The sequence below is a fragment of the Oncorhynchus kisutch genome, linkage group LG26, assembly GCF_002021735.2.
Source record: "Oncorhynchus kisutch isolate 150728-3 linkage group LG26, Okis_V2, whole genome shotgun sequence".
In the NCBI taxonomy this organism is placed as follows: Eukaryota; Metazoa; Chordata; class Actinopteri; order Salmoniformes; family Salmonidae; genus Oncorhynchus; species Oncorhynchus kisutch.
This window is the reverse complement of record NC_034199.2, coordinates 19524952-19542571: the sequence shown is the minus strand read 5'-3', so window position 1 is coordinate 19542571 and position 17620 is coordinate 19524952. Positions and strand designations below refer to the sequence as shown.

General features: G+C 42.2%; 1 protein-coding gene across 21 annotated transcripts in view; it reads right to left on the bottom strand.

The window, feature by feature from the left end:
- LOC109871075 (peripheral plasma membrane protein CASK) overlaps positions 1 to 16901 on the bottom strand; it is a 208126-nt gene extending 191225 nt beyond the window's left edge. For 20 of the 21 annotated variants that reach the window (XM_031805742.1, XM_031805744.1, XM_031805747.1 and 17 more), the window contains exon 1: positions 16113 to 16515. In XM_031805742.1, the coding sequence (XP_031661602.1) occupies positions 16113 to 16171 (59 nt within the window). In that variant the 5' untranslated portion in view covers positions 16172 to 16515. Of the gene's footprint in view, positions 1 to 16112 lie in introns of all 21 variants that reach the window. The other variant, XM_031805739.1, reaches the window with a different exon arrangement.
- Between the last annotated feature and the right edge of the window lie 719 nt (positions 16902 to 17620).

Below are 17620 nucleotides of genomic sequence, written 5' to 3'. Positions count from 1 at the left end.
CTGGCTAGACAGACAGTAATGATTGTGTCTTCTTCACTGAAACTGAAAGTAGGGGGAGGGGGGATTTCTTCACTGGCTTCCTAAGCTAGCTGCTAAGCTAAATCACGTAGCCAACTGTCAGACTGTCTCAAGCATTATGATGGGAATTGGAAAAACGTTTAATCAATGTTAAAGGCCAAGTGCAGTCCAAAACTTGATTTTCATGTTTTATATATACACTATATTATACAAAAGTATGTGGACACCCCTTCAAATTAGTGGATTCGGCTACTTCTGCCACACCCCTTGCTGACAGGTGTATAAAATCAAGCACACAGCCTTGTAATCTCCATAGACAAACATTGGCTGTAGAATGGCCTTACTGAAGAGCTCAGTGACTTTCAATGTGGCACTGTCATAGGATGCCCCCTTTCCAACAAGTCGGTTTATCAAACTTCTGCCCTGCTAGAACTGTAAGTTCTCTTATTGTGAAGTGGAAACGTCTAGGAGCAACAACGGTTCAGTCGCAAAGTGGTAGGCCACACAAGCTCACAAAACGGGACTGCCGAGTGCTGAAGTGCGCAGCACGAATAAATTGTCTGTCCTCGGTTGCAACACTCCCTACCGAGTCTCAAACTGCCTCTTGAAGCAACGTCAGCACAAAAACTGTTTGTGGGGGCTGCATGAAATGGGTTTCCATGGCTGAGCAGCCGCAAACAAGCCTAAGATCACCATGCACAATGCCAAGCGTCGGCTGGAGTGGCGTAAAACTCACCACCATTGGACTCTGGAGAGGTGGAAATGTGTTCTCTGAAGTGATGAAGCACGTTTCACCATCTGGCAGTCAGATGGATGAATCTGGGTGGAGCAGATGCCAGGAGAACGCTACCTGCCCCAATGCATAGTGCCAACTGTAAAATAATGGTCTGGGGCTGTTTCATGGTTCGGGCTAGGTTCCAGTGAAGGGAGATCTTAGTTCCAGGGAAGGGAAATCTCAACGCTACAGCATACAATGACATTCTAGACGATTCTGTTCTTCCAACTTGTGGCAACAGTTTGCGGAAGGCCCTTTCCTTTTTGAGCATGATAATGCCCCCCGTGCACAAAGCGAGGTCCATACAGAAGTGGTTTGTCGAGATCGGTAATGAAGAACTTGACTGGCTTGCACAGAGCCCTGACCTCAACCCCATCAAACAACTTTGGGATGAATTGGAACGTTAACTGCGAGCCTAATCGCCTAATAGCCTAATCCACCTCACTAATCTTTGTGGCTGGATGGAAGCAAAAAAACATACAAATGGCTACATTGGACCTTTAATTTCCTAATATGTTCCTAAGAGGGATGTGTGAACATGATGGAAGGAGCATTTTTCTTGTCGCTGCACACATAGAGCTGCAACAGACCATGTTTTCATGGACTTGACATGAGGGATAAAGATTTCAGGAGCTAAATGTGAGAACACTGCACTAGTGTCTTTGGGTAATTGTGCGTGCTAAAACTACCCTCTCAGCAGAATTCTCCCCTATCCCATCAGAAAACAACTAACAGAGAGGCTGTGCTTGACACATACAGCTGAAGTCAGATGTTTACATACACTTAGGTTGGAGTCATTAAAACTCGTTTTTCAACCACTCCACAAATTTCTTGTCAACAAAATATTGTTTTGGAAAGTCGGTTAGGACATCTACTTTGTGCATGACACAAGTCATTTTTCCAACAATTGTTTACAGACAGATTATTTCACTTATAATTCACTGTATCACAATTCCAGTGGGTCAGAAGTTTACATACACTTAGTTGACTGTGCCTTTAAACAGCTTGGAAAATTCCAGAAAATGATGTCATGGCTTTAGAAGCTTCTGATGACATCATTTGAGTCAATTGGAGGTGTACCTGTGGATGTATTTCAAGGCCTACCTTCAAACGCAGTGCCTCTTTGCTTGACATCAAGGGGAAATCAGCCAAGACTTCAGAAAAAAACATTGTAGACCTACACAAGTCTGGTTCATCCGTGGGAGCAAGTATAAACACCATGGGACAAGACAGCCGTCATATCGCTCAGGAAGGAGACACATTCTGTCTCATTGAGATGAACATACATTGGTGCGAAAAGTGCAAATCAATCCCAGAACAACAGCAAAGGACCTTGTGGAGATGCTGGAGGAAACAGGTACAAAAGTATCTATATCCACAGTAAAACGAGTCCTATATCGACATAACCTGAAAGGCCACTCCGCAAGGAAGAATCCACTGCTCCAAAACCGCCATAAAAAAGCCAGACTACGGTTTGCTAATGCACATGGGGACAAAGATCATACTTTTTGGAGAAATCTGGTCTGATGAATCAAAAATAGAACTGTTTGGCCATAATGACCATCCTTATATTTAGAGGAAAAAGGGGGAGGCTTGCAAGCCGAAGAACATCATCCCGACCGTGAAGCACAGATGTGGCAGCATCATGTTGTGGGGGTGCTTCACTGCAGGTGGGACTGGTGCACTTTAAAAAACATATGGCATCATGAGGATGGAAAATGATGTGGATATATTGAAGCAACATCTCAAGACAGTCAGTCAGGAAGTTAAAGCTTGGGCGCAAATGGGTCTTGCAAATGGACAATGACCCCAAGCATACTTCCAAAGTTGTGGCAAAATGGCTTAAGGACAACAAAGTCAAGGTATTGGAGTGGCCATCACAAAGCCCTCACAAAGCATTTCACATTCTTAAAATAAAGTGGTGATCCTAACTGACCTAAGACAGGGAATTTAAATGTATTTTGCTAAGGTGTATGTAAACTTCCGACTTCAACTGCACACAGTGTGGATGAAGGCCCCTTATAAAGGCTGTGTGTTTGAGGATGTGTCTAAGGCACTTCATCTCAGTGCAAGAGGCTGCGTCACTACAGTTCCTGGTTCGATTCCAGGCTGCGTCACATCCGGCCGTGATTGGGAGTCCCATAGGGCGGTGCACAATTGGCCCAATGTCATCCGGGTTTGGCCGGGGTAGGCCGTCATTGTAAATAAGATTTTTTTTTTATCTGACTTGCCTAGTTCAATAGGGGTTAAATAAATACAAATATTAACAAATTCACCTGAACTCTAGGCTAAGGGCCATATGTGACCCACCACCTAAATTCGGTAAAATGCAGCAAGATTTTAAATTGTGTTTTTTACTTTAGTTTAAAGTAGAGACTCAAAGCTAGAAAAGTGTACATCATACACTGCAGTTGAGGAACAATGGGAAAGTAATTCTGCTTTGAAAGTTGATAAACTCGTGACCCCACTATTGAGAACATTTGCCTTGAATATTTTGGTATACCTACTGGAGAGCTCTTCTTTGTCTACACCCATTCAGCATCGTTCACACCCGCTTAAGCCTTAGCCTCACCCATCTCTTCAAGGATTCACATGAGAGGCCATGTGCTAAACAGAGTGAGTAGTGTAGTAAACAACCATAGATTTCAAGTCTAAAAGTGGTAAAAGTAGTAGCCTACAATAAGGAAAAACTCCAGATAAAAATATACTTTTTCTAGTCCTTGGCCTATATTCTAATACGACTTTGGTGCAGGTCATGTTGTTCTTCACATTATCATCTCTGGTAAACACACACTATATAAAATAAAATGGATGTTTATGTGTGACATGCACAGGATACAGAAGGTGTAAATGGTTCAGTGAAACGGTTACTTGCATAGTAGGAATATCACAAACAAAGTGTCCAGATATACAATATTGTATAAGTATTTTATCATTATTAGATGATTACCCAGACACATTTGTCTAAATTGATGGGTCACGTGAAAGAAATGATATAACCCTCCCCCAGCCACATCTTGCTAAGTATATGGGTCACTATTGTCTAGACTTGTACACATGTTCATGAAATACAATAGATGGCCGTAATCACCCCCAGACATACATACCTGGCTAACTTCATGGGTCGTAATCATCTGGCAAAGTGAAACAATGAACCGGCATAATCCCAACTCATACTACTACCAATACAAACATTGTCATAGCTGTAGTATGAATCTGCAGGTATCTAAAGCTAACCAACTAGGTTCAATGTTAGCTAGCTAACGCTCGCTAGCTAACAGTACGCTTTAACTTGCAATGAAAACGACTTTCACAAAATGATAAATGTATAATATCTGAAAATGTAGCGAGACTCTTACCAGTATACATGGATGAACGAATCACGGCAGACTGGAACCCTTTAGCCATTTTGTTTATAGGTCGACCGATTAATCGGAATGGCCGATTTCAAGTTTTCATAACAATGGGAAATTGGTATTTTTGGACACTGATTTGGCCCATTTTTTTTTTATTGTTTATTATTAGATTTACACATTCATTTAACTAGGCAAGTCAGTTAAGAACACATTCATATTTTCAATGACGGCCTAGGAACGTTGGGTTAACTGCCTTGTTCAGGGGCAGAATGACAGATTTTTACCTTGTCAGCTCGGGGATTCGTTTTTGCAACCTTCCGGTTACTAGTCCAACACTCTAACCACCTGCCTTACATTGCACTTCACGAGGAGCCTGCGTGGCAGGCTGACTACCTGTTACGCGAGGGCAGCAAGAAGCCAAGGTAAGTTGCTAGCTAGCATTAAACTTACAAAAAACAATCAATCTTCACATAATCACCAGTTAACTACACATGGTTGATGATATTACTAGTGTATCTAGCGTGTCCTGCGTTGCATATAATCGATGCGGTGTCTGTTAATTTCTCATCGAATCACAGCCTACTTGTGATGATTTAGCACTGTCGTTGCACCAAACCTAACCATAAATATCAATGCCTTTCCTTAAAATCAATACAGAAGTATTTATTTTTAAACCTGTATATTTAGTTAATATTGCCTGCTAACATGAATTTCTTATAATTGTGTCACTTCTCTTGCATTCCGTGCAAGCAGTCAGGGTATATACAGCAGTTTGGGCCGCCTGGCTCGTTTCGAACTGTGTGATGTCCATTTATTCCTAACAAAGACCGTAATTAATTTGCCAGAATTGTACATAATTATGACATAACATTGAAGGTTGTACAATGTAACAGGAATATTTAGACTTAGAGATGCCACCCGTTAGATAAAATACGGAACGGTTCCGTATTTCACTGAAAGAATAAACGTTTTGTTTTCGAAATGATAGTTTCCGGATTTCGACCATATTAATGACCAAAGGCTCGTATTTCTCTGTGTTATTTTGTTATAATTAAGTCTATGATTTGATAGAGCAGTCTGACTGAGCGATGGTAGGCAGCAGCAGGCTCGTACTCATTCATTCAAACAGCACTTTCGTGGGTTTGCCAGCAGCTCTTTGCAATGCTTCAAGCATTGAGTTGTTTATGACTTCAAGCTTATCAACTCCCGAGATTAGGCTGGTGTAACCGATGTGAAATGGCTAGCTAGTTAGCAGGGTGCGCGCTTATAGCGTTTCAATCGGTGACATCACTAAACTCAGACTTGGAGTAGTTGTTCCCCTTGCTCAGCAAGGGCCACGGCTTTTGTGGAGTGATGGGTAACGATGCTTCGAGGGTGGCTGTTGTCGATGTGTTCCTGGTTCGAGCCCAGGTAGGGGCAAGGAGAGGGACGGAAGCTATACTGTTCCACTGGCAATACTAATGTGCCTATAAGAACATCCAATAGTCAAAGGTATATGAAATACAAATGGTATAGAGAGAAATAGTCCTATAATTCCTACAACTTCTTACCTGGGAATATTGAAGACTCATGCTAAAAGGACCCACCAGCTTTCATATGTTCTCATGTTCTGAGCAAGGAACTTAAACATTAGCGTTTTTACATGGCACATATTGCACTTTTACTTTCTTCTCCAACATTATTTTGCATTATTTAAACCAAATGGAACATGTTTCATTTCATTCAGTATTGTTGTAATTGTCATTATTACAACAAACAAAAATAATAAAACAATCGGACGATTAATTGGTATTGGCTTTGTTTGGTCCTCCAATGAATCGGTATCGGCATTGAAAAATCATAATTGATCGACCTCTAGTTTTGTTTGTAGCTACATCTTCTTTGGCCAGCATTGTGCCAAGTCACTCCAGTTCACGCTGACCGTGGCCTGTGCAGAAAGTAGCCCACCACAACCTTTCCCAACTTATCTGTCGATAGTGCCTGCTAAATTCAGGGCATCAACGTTCTTGAGAAAAGTCGTAAAACTTTTGTAGTTCTCGATGGCTAAAGTTATATCTTTCAACGCCTAGCTTCTTGAAACGGGTCACATATTCAATCAATTCCAATATGGGCATGTTAATTGCATGGCAAATAATAGATGCACAACACAAGAAATGTGCATTCTTATCAATGCAAGAGACGTTTGGTTTCTCTTAACTATCTTGTGATTATCTGAACACTGTAGGGCCTGGATCCCACTGGATCCCAGTGCCAAAGAGCCTTGGGTCACCATAGTGACATCCGTCAACAAGCTGTTCACTGCTTTCCTGCTGTCAGCAAGGAATCTTATGCATTCAATGGGGGACACATGTCTGCTTTGAGTCATAATATTGTTGCTAACCTAATCACCTACACTAATGCTAATGCAAATGGACTTCTGCTCTTCTATAACACTGTTTATACCAAGCTAACCTCTAACCCTCCACTTGGCACAGGAATTGCAGGAAATTAGCTTTAAAACCACAATATAATTATCTGAGCTACATAGAGAAATGTGTAGAATTGCATGAAATTGACTTAAAAATGCAAAATTCCTCTACACCATTAAGATTGGGACTACTAAAAATCTCTCAAAAATGTACCCGGGCCAACAACACCCATTGCCACGCCCCCTGCCAAGCCCACTACCTAAGCCCCTTTTTGATCCCCAGAAAATGTTGGTGTGTGGGTGTGTTTTTTAATTTTTTTAATCAGCGAGAGGTCTATTTTTAGGGGGATTCTTGCACTGAAATTATAATGAATTCTGCTTATATAATCACACTATACGAAAAAATACTGATTCAGATTCATGTCCATAGGGGGAGTAGCAGGGGAGGGTGGAGCAGTAGCTGACTAGTGGTGGCTATTCAGCAGCCTGATGGTCTGAGGGTAGAAACTATTGGCCAGTCTTTCAGTTTTTGCCATGTTCGGCTGCAGCATAATGTGCAAATGCCAAGAATCCGAGATCATTGAGTGTTTTTGAAATCTGTAGCCTATCTCTGCTGTGCTGTACCAGCACAATGGACAGTGTCCTACAGCAAGGCCCCTTTTGGTAATGAAATGACCCGTTTCAAGAAGCTAGGCATATGTCGCAAGTCACTATTTCAACCCAGCCCAGCTCCATCAAGCCTCTTATCCATCTCTCCATGGGAAGCTTCAATGGAGACTGAATAGGAAGTAATATGCTCTACTCAATGGATCAGTGCACTCACAGGCCTGCCTAAAGTCTCACTGTATATTTAACAATGTCTTCACTGTGGATTTAACCATGGGGCTTGTCCTTTACCACGCAGTGAGGTGGGTCTACTTTAAAATGAATAGAGTGAATTACTGTCCATTTGCATTACCTTAGTCAGGGACTCAGGCAGGCTTAATAAAAAGCCAATATGTAATCACTGTGCAGGGTGTGGGCACGAGTGTGGAAGTGTGTGTTAATGGTAGGAAGTGTGTGTGGCCATACATAAGTCTGTCAGTTCTGCCCTCAGGCCCGGCTCCACAAGGGTGCTTACTCCCTCAGTTTTATTTTTTTGTCCCTATATAAAAATAGCAAAAATGACATTGATTGAGTGACAGGCTGGCCCAACACTTGTCTCTGGATTACATCTTCAAACTAAGGGCAACCATGGCATCTAATTTAGTCAGAAAGTTGTTTTTATTGCAAGTTAAAGTGTACTGTTAGCTAGTTAGCTGATGTTAATCTGTATGGTAATTTTATTCATATCTTAGAAATCTATTTGCATTGCTATTTATAGCCTAATGTTAGATAGCTAGATCAAATTGAAACTAGTTGGTTAGCTTTAAATACCTGCAGATTCATGCATGGTGGCTAGCTATGACAATCATTTTCTATTGCTAGTAGTATGGGTTGGGATTATGGTTCCTTGTTTAGCTAGCTAACTACCTACCTACATGTCTAGACAAAAGACTCCACTATGCAAGTAACCATTTCCCTGTACCGTTTACACCTTCTATATCCTGTGCATGTGACAAATAAACTTTGATTCTATTAAGTGTGTGTTTACCAGAGATGGAAATGTAAAGACAAACATGACCTGCACCTAGGTCAGATTAGAATATAGGCCAAGGACTACATCAAGTGTATTTTTAGTACTACTTTTTGCTAATACTTTCAACACTTAGTCTTGAAATATTTAGATGTTTACTACACTACCTTACTCTGTTTAGCACATGGCCTCACATGTGAATTCTTAAAGAGATGGGCAGTGCTAAGGCGTAAGAGGGTGTGAATGATGCTAAAATTAGTAGCCTAGTTATTAATGCATGGAAACAAAAATAATAAATAGCAGTTTTGGCTTAGAATACCAACATCTGCGAATGTGAACGAATGAATGAGAACAGAACAAAACAGTGGTACCAAGTAGTAGTCCTAGTAAACAAAATTTCGGATTGATAAATGCATGACACAATCTATATGTAGGCTAGTTACATTAACAATAAACAAACGCAGTAAACAAAAAGGAGAATTGAGATCCAAATAGCCTACAGCCTACTACAGTGAGATGCAGCCATGCACAGCTGCTTGCCAAATGAATAAGCCTATAAAGGCAAACATGGAAAATCATTCAGCTCGCTCATGAGTTCAACATGTTGTGATACGGCACAATACACTTATGTGAATCAAATTTGAAACCACCTAATTAATTAAGCAATGCCAGCCTACCATAAACATGCTTCCTACACGTACAGAAACGAAAACCAATAGGCTATCAAGTAAACCATAATTGAATGTATCCATTTATATAATGAAACATATGTACATATGTAGCTACACACATGGACATAATTTGGGTTCTTCATTGGAATTATATTGAATTCTGCTTATATCACACTATACCACAATAAACATAAAAGTTCAAACGCTTGACTATGAAGTGACAGGTTCAATGGCAAGAAATTGCCACTGCGCTCTATCAGCACCATGGACAGCGGCCTACACACTAACAGAAATATTTTTATAATAAACAACCAGCTAGATTGTTTCAATCTTACCTTTTCAAAAGGGTAGCAGCCTTCTTGGTGCTCTGTGGAAATTCCTGAGTAATCGATCATTCCATTTTCCCTGAAATCTTCTTGTAATATCCCACTCAAATGCCAGTTGGATTAGTTGAGCTTTCCTCGGGTGTAACATGCCTCTTCTGTGCGGATTGAACACTTTGTCAAAGTGGAAAATTAGTTCTCGCATGTAGCTGTGGACGCCCCAAAAGTCAGTCCATGTTTCAGTGCAGTAAGCACGGTCGGCATAGAGGAGAGAGGCTCAGAGAATCGTTGCAGCATATGAAGTGGGGTCCATTTGTCCTCATCGGAGCCAGAGGGGCGGAGCAACACCAATCTCAGCTTCCACCAAATCTATTTTGCTTAGATCTAGCAATGGTTTCACCTTTAAAAAAAAAAGTCATAACTCTCGGGGTCAAGGGCACACATGGCCTCCCTGAATCGTTCTGACATTTCACCGATGACAGCATCCAAGTGCCGCCTCTAAGGCTCTTTGCTTGATGCGTGCATAGCAAATCCTTTGGTACTATCAACAGCTTTCTTCCAGTAAGAATAGCCAGCTTGGGTGAAGGCCTTGTCTGTGTTAGCATTGGGAAACACAAAACTTTCGACATTGAGAAACAAAATGCTGCATCAGCAGTAACCATGTATTCCAGTCACTCTCTTCCTATGAACCAGTTGTTATTAAATGAATGTTTTTGGACAGAAAACCTGTGGCTAGGGTAGGATTTAACCTGGGCTGGCTCCTCTGTTCCAAGATCATCATGAACAGTTGGAGATGGAGGCGGCTGTGGAGCCATTATCCTGGCGCCGCTTGTGGAAGGGTTTATAGGCACTGCACACAGCATCATCGCTGCTGGGCTTGGCGGCAGCCTCAGTGGTTTGATGCTGCTGCTGTTGCTCTCCTTCTCTTTTTTTGGGGGGGTACTTGGCAAAGTTCATTTCTGATATCCATCGTGGCAGATTAGCTGGTTTGAGCTAGCTAAATAGGCTAAGGCTAATAAGACTAACACTTTTTACAGTTAGCCAAGAAGCTACCTAAACTCGGTAGTGGCGGGGTGTGAGGCAGAGTTGAGTGAAGCAGCTTCAACGGTAAACTTCACAGCGCGGGCCTGCCCTTAAAAATCTAGATATTACAGGCATCACATTGTTCACTTTGCCTACCACAGAGATGAGTAGCACCCCCCACCCCGCTTTTTATGGAAACCCAAAGGACTCATACCTAGCCACCCAGTGGCTTTCCATAGACACACACAGTGGCGTGCCCTGTCCATTGTGCTGACACACTCAATCATGTAAACTTTTTTAGCTTTTTAATTGAACTAGGTCAAGTCAGTTAAGAACAAATTCTTATTTACAATGACAGACTCCTTGTAAAGCTCCCCCCAGCAAAACCCTCCCCTAACCCGGACGGCGCCGGGCCAATTGTGCGCCTCCCTATGGGACTCCTGATCACGGGCGGTTGTGATACAGCCCAGGATCGAACCCGGGTCTGTAGTGACACCTCTAGCACTGTGATGCAGTGCCTTAGACCACTGTGCCACTCAGGAGTCCTTAAATAGGGACATAAAACTACAACTGAGGGGGCTCAAGTTGAACTGAGAGGGTAAGCCCCCTTTAGCCCCTTGTGGAGTAGGGCCCGAGGGCAGGACTGGCAGGCCATTGTATGGCCACACACACACACACACATTGCTGACTCCCATTACACACACTTCCACACTCGTGCCACACTCGTGCCCACACCCTGCAAAGTGATTACATATTGGCTCTTTATTAAGCCTGTCTGAGTCCCTGACTAAGGTAATGCAAATGGACAGTAATTCACTATTCACTTTAAAGTAGACCCACTTCACTGTGCGGTAAAGGACACACCCCATTGTTAAATCCACAGTGAGGACATTGTTAAATATACAGTGAGACTGTAGGCAGGCCTGTGAGTGCATTGATTCATTGAGAGGAGTATATTACTTCCTATTCAGTCTCCTTTGAAGCTGCCCATGCAGAGATGGATAAGAGGCTTGATGGAGCTGGGCTGGGTTGAACTACACCGGATTATAGTTTACTGTATGAGGCCTGAGACTACTGCATGGCCTACTGACTACTGACTCCTGTCTGTCTGTCTGTCTGTCTGTCTGTGTGTGAGCGAGTGAGAAAGAGATAGTGTGTAGCATGTAGGCATCACGCAACACTTGTAAATAAAGGCTGTTCTAATGAAATAAGGCTGAGGTCCAAACAGCAGGATAAGCAGAACTGTATGCAGCTCTTATTCTACAGTCCATATTGACACTGACATCATCTGCCTGAGCTGTCACATGCAACTGGCCCACCCACAACCAGACACACCCACAACCATACACACACCGGAATGGCTGATTAATTAGGGCCGATTTCATGTTTTCATAACAATCGGAAATCGGTATTTTTGGACGCCGATTTAAAATAATAATAACAATTAAACCTTTATTTAACTAGGCAAGTCAGTTAAGAACACATTCTTATTTTCAATGACGGCCTAGGAACGTTGGGTTAACTGCCTTGTTCAGGGGCAGAAAGACAGATTTTCACCTTGTCAGCTCAGGGGATCCAATCTTGCAACCTTACAGTTAACTAGTCCAACGCAATAACGACCTGCCTCTCTCTCGTTGCACTCCACAAGGAGACTGCCTGTTACGAGAATGCAGTAAGAAGCCAAGGTAAGTTGCTAGCTAGCATTAAACTTATCTTATAAAAAACTATCAATCATAATCACTAGTTAACTACACATGGTTGATGATATTACTAGATATTATCTAGCGTGTCTTGCGTTGCATATAATCTGACTGAGCCTAAAAGCATACAAGTATCTAAATATCTGACTGAGCGGTGGTAGGCAGAAGCAGGTGCGTAAACATTCATTCAAACAGCACTTTCGTACGTTTTGCCAGCAGCTCTTCGTTGTGAGTCAAGCATTGCGCTGTTTATGACTTCAAGCCTATCAACTCCCGAGATGAGGCTGGTGTAATCAAAGTGAAATGGCTAGCTAGTTAGCGCACGCTAATAACGTTTCAAACATCACTCGCTCTGAGCCTTCTAGTTGTTGTTCCCCTTGCTCTGCTGGGTAACGCTGCTTCAATGGTGGCTGTTGTCGTTGTGTTGCTGGTTCGAGCCCAGTGAGGAGCGAGGAGAAGCTATACTGTTACACTGGCAATACTAAAGTTCCTATAAGAACATCCAATAGTCAAAGGTTAATTAAATACAAATGGTATAGAGGGAAATAGTCCTATAATAACTACAACCTAAAACTTCTTACCTGGGAATATTGAAGACTCGTGTTAAAAGGAACCACCAGCTTTCATATGTTCTCATGTTCTGAGCAAGGAACTGAAACGTTAGCTGTCTTACATAGTATGTTTGCATTATTTAAACCAAATTGAACATGTTTCATTATTTACTTGAGGCTCAATTGATTTTATTGATGTATTATATTAAGTTAAAATAAGTGTTCATTCAGTATTGTTGTAATTGTCATTATTACAAACACTTTTTTGTTTCTTTTTTTAAAACTCTCCTTTTTTTTTCTCTCCTTTTTTTTTTAAATCGGCCGATTAATCGGTATTGGCTTTTTTGGCCCTCCAATAATCGCTATCGGCGTTGAAAAATCATAAATTGGTCGACCTCTATTACAGAGCACTAATTATGGCCCCTCACCACACAACCCACACATGCGCACGCTCACACACACTCACACCCATCCATTGTTCTGAGTTGATCAGAGGCCTGATAATAAAAGAGAGTAGCCTGAAGGTAGAGTACATCTCAAAGTAAAACTATTGGACTTCTTTCTGCTACAAACTCCCAACACGTCCCCCTTTTCCCTCCCTCCCTTCTCCCTTCTTCACCTCCCATTCCCCTGCAGTCTTGGGAACAGAGTGAATCAATCTAACAGCAACATGCCACATGCACACACAAACGTGCACTCTCACATACAAACACCAACACACTCGCTGACAGACAGACAGGATTTGTGCCTGAGGTCAGTGTTCTAAAATTGAGAGCTTAGGCCTAAATCCCGCTCACACACACACACGTGCCAAAATCTCATTCACACACATACTCTGGGACAGCACACTGCAAAAACCCTACGCTTCCACACACAGTCCAGCGTTAAGCTGACCTATATATAGGCCTATAGTATCACTGTGCATCTAACCTCGACATAAAACCCTGACGATCTGGAGCATTAGGCTTTTAAAGTGACGCCTCTGCAAACGGCTGTGTGGTTATTTGGTAGGGTTTCCCCATTCCCTTTGTTAATCTCTTTTCTCACAGGATCAAATCAACAGTCTACTTCACCGCTCCATTAAACAAAACTCTGTAGTCTAGCAGGAACCAAAGACTGATGTTGATTATTCAAATGTTGTTCAAGTGTTGTAAACCACACTGGAATTGACAGAAACAAAATGAGTGTGTGTCTGTGAGTGCAGCTAACAAGCGGAGATTTGAAGTGTTCGACTTTACTATTGTAGTCTTGTCTCTTTCAATATCTGTTCTGACCGATCGGCTGTTGGGCTGGATTGGGACTAGGCTGGTATGATAACAGCTGCCACGAAACACAGATCGTGGATCAGATAACGCTATCCCCAATCCTGACCTTAACCATCGGGGATAAAATGCTTAACTGACCATATACCAGTGCCTAGAGGAAACTTCATCCTACAAATGTTTGTTTAATGTGTGTGTACCTAACTCCTCCGGATATCAAGTACAGAGACAGGTATTTTGTCTGTCAGTGTCTTTTACATTTCTCACACAGGTTTCAGGCCTGCCTAAACATGTTACAGTAGGCCCAGTGCCCAGTCAGTACACACTAGGGTTGGGCGTTATACCGTACCTCGGGTATTTTGAAATACCCTCTGCATGACTTTTCCAATACCGCCTTTGACGTTATTTTAACTTTTTACAGAAATACCTGCAGTCAACTTGTGCACTGGGTAAAACATAAAGTAGATTGCTCTCAACATTTCGCCTGTTAGATCATTTTTCATTATGAAGCGTTCCGTTACTAGTTTCCCAAAACAGATGTTTGAGCCAGTCACATATGTTTTTTTACAAAGAGGGACAAGCAAAACGGGAGCTTTGTGAGGTGAGTCACTCCTGCAGCGCAACTTAGTGAGGTGATCAAGTTACATTTGTCTGAAATACACTACTAAAGTTTGCCAGCTATATATCGTATAACCATTAGGTTAACTATCTATGGTGTGTAAAATAAACTCTCTACAGCTAGGTTTTGCTAACATAAGTGGCTAATGTTAGCTTGCAAGATCAAGCTTTTTCGTAACAGCAGCAGAGACAATCGCCTCCTGGATAAAGATCCTGCTGTCCAATATATGTTTTGTGCATGGTGCAAACTGCCTTTTTATATACTTGCATAACTTTATAAGCTGGGTCGTCTCTCTTAGTGGTAAATGTTTGCATGCGCTCGTTAGCATTTACCTTGCATCCGCTATGGGGATTCCTTAGTACTTGGGGATTTACTTGGGGATTCCTTAGTACTTGGGGATTCCTTAGTACTTGTTAGCGTGTTGTTAGTATACTGGGAAGTGAAATTTTTCTTGTGTGGGGGGGGGAACATTCACGTTATGAAGGTATGGAAATCTAGATACCGCCCAACCCTAAAACACAGTGTCAGTACACACAACACACACACACACAGTGGCCACTGTCAACAAAGCCAACCCAGCCCGGATCCCGTCAATATGATGATTGATGTGTTTCCGCCTTTGGTTTTACACCTGATTTTCAAGACCTGATTTTCAGGGAGAGGCTCTTGCTAACTGCCTGAAAACCTACTATCCAATGTACTAAATCTAATGCACGGATAGCCTTCTGTATAGTGTATTTATGAACACGCGTTTTGCTGTTGTTTAGAGTAATATAAAAGTCCCTTTCCAATTGTGTAATTACACTCAACCTAATGACTATGTAATTACAGTGCAACTATTATGCAAATGCTAGAGTGGAGTAGCCTACATCTAAACAGGACACCAAGGCAATGATTGACTATACAGACCGACAGGGTTGTAATGCATTGGGACTTGAAGCCTGCCGAATCCCTATTCATTCACCATAATCATCATTCTGATGTGTCCTCATCATCCCAGGCTGAGAGAATCAGACCCACACAGCAGCTGTGGAGGAGGCTCACTTACAACATGTAGAATAGAAATAGAATAAAGAACATAGACATTTGCTGTCACTGCAGGAAAGAAGTATGCACCCACAACATAAGAAGGAAGATAAATTCATCCACAGAGAAGTAATCATGAATTTTCATTGGATCTGAAATAATTGGATTTCCTGGGAGTGAGCAAATGAGGAAAGATTATATTGTCACATTTGCATGTAGCCTAGTCCCAACCGCAAGTGACAATATGCAGATAGCCTTCTAGTACAACATGACACATTGATTGCACATGACTCATGCGATTGTCTCATACCTATAAGAAATCACAGGTCATTACCTATCTGACATTGCTAATAGAGGAATGTGTAACATGGGAGACGTGCATCTTGCACAGGAGATTAAAGGCTATGAATTCAAATCTGTAACTCAGATTTAGTGCATATTACGTGGTAATATGCACTACAGCTCAGCTGTCATGACTGATACAGGGTGTGTGTGTTCACTCTCCACCACACTATGATGAACTGTGAAGTGTCTCCCGTGCATGTTGTCACACACACACGCACACAGAGAGAGAGAGGGAGAGGGAGAGAGAGAGAGAGAGAGAGAGAGAGAGAGAGAGAGGGAGAGGGAGAGAGAGAGAGAGAGAGAGAGGGAGAGAGGGAGAGAGAGAGAGAGAGAGAGAGAAAATACTCTAGACAGGGGACACATTCGGGGAGATACAATGTAACCGCATCGTGTAATAAAAGGCAACAAACATTACACGTACTTTCCAATGACCTCACACAGCTCGTACACATCTTCAAACAGTACGTCGTCGTCCGCCATGGTCCAGCGAGGCTGGGGAAATAATTCCCCGCAAATCCGTCCTGAAACGTATGTTCCAAAGCAAATAATCACAACAAACGGACGTTTTTGTGAATACAAACTGTTCTGCTCTCTGTAGCCTAGGCTACTTGAAGCGTAGACTAATCGCCAAGGAGTTGGGAATAAAGCTTCCCCAATTCCAATGGGTTAGAAAAATATTTTTCCCCCAAAACGCTGCGTAGCTGCGGTGGTTCAACTACGGTGCGAAGCTTCAAGGCAACGTGAGTTTTTCAATAATCCCGTTTACGGTCTCCGGTTCTGCCCCACCTTGCCCAGGTTTCCCGGTTTCCTATGTAGGCTACTCCTCCTCGAAGCCTACCGTGGTATTGTAAAACGTTATAATAAACAACTCGAGTCGCGTGCCCTGTCCGCTGATCCACATTAGTCAACCGTCCAGAACGCACGTAGGCTACAACCCGCTGCAAAAACTACAGCTATACTCTGTGTATCTTGCAGAGTTCATCAACAAAACGAACTATTTACTCAAAATACTGTTTAATGTAAATAACACATACGTGTAGTCTAGCTACATTCTTCACATCCCAAAAGAGGTGAAAAGGTTAGTTTCGTCCCCCTTGAAAAGCGCGCATGGTTCCCGTGCACACGCGACTCGATCGGGAAGGTAAAACTATTAACTGAAAATGGGCTTCAGGGGCGTGCTCTAATCCTCTCTCTCTCTCCATTTCACTTTATCGTTGCTCCAATTTTCCTATCTTCCTTCGTCGCTCCTCGTCCAGCAAAGCCAAGCTCCTCCCACCCAAGATTATGAAACTGCCCCGCAAACCACCATTATGGTTCCGCAGGAGCGGCTGCGTACCGGGATCCCACAATTGAAACACACGGTGCTTGAGCCAAGATGACGTAGCGGGAGCGCCTTTGTGGTAGTTTTCGAGTCGCAGTTTCCAGATTCACTTTTAAATAACAATAAATCACAACAAGGTGTACCTTTTCAAAGTGCAAATGACACCCCAGCATGCACACTTAGGCATGTAAACCTGCAATATGTAACTTTTTGGGTCACACAACCAAATCAACATAGAAAAGTGTGTTATAGATCTGTCATTCTCATTGAAAGCAAGTCTAAGAAGCAGTAGAGCTGTTCTATGTGCACTACTTCTATGCTTCCTCTGCTTAAATTACATTTTTGTGTCTTTTACTTTCGGTTTTGTACAACAGCTGAAAATAAATATTTTTGGTTATGGAAAATATATTTCACAGCAGTATTAATTATTTAACTCAAACAGAACTCATTCGGTGCTATTGAATGGCAGTAGTGGTGTGTGGGTAAAGTCTCAGAGGAAGGCAAGCCAGAAAAAAAATTGCCATATTACAACCTATGTGTTGTGATAATTGCGTTATTTGCTCTATAACTGTTAGGTAATATGCATTGCGACCGTGATAAATAAGCTT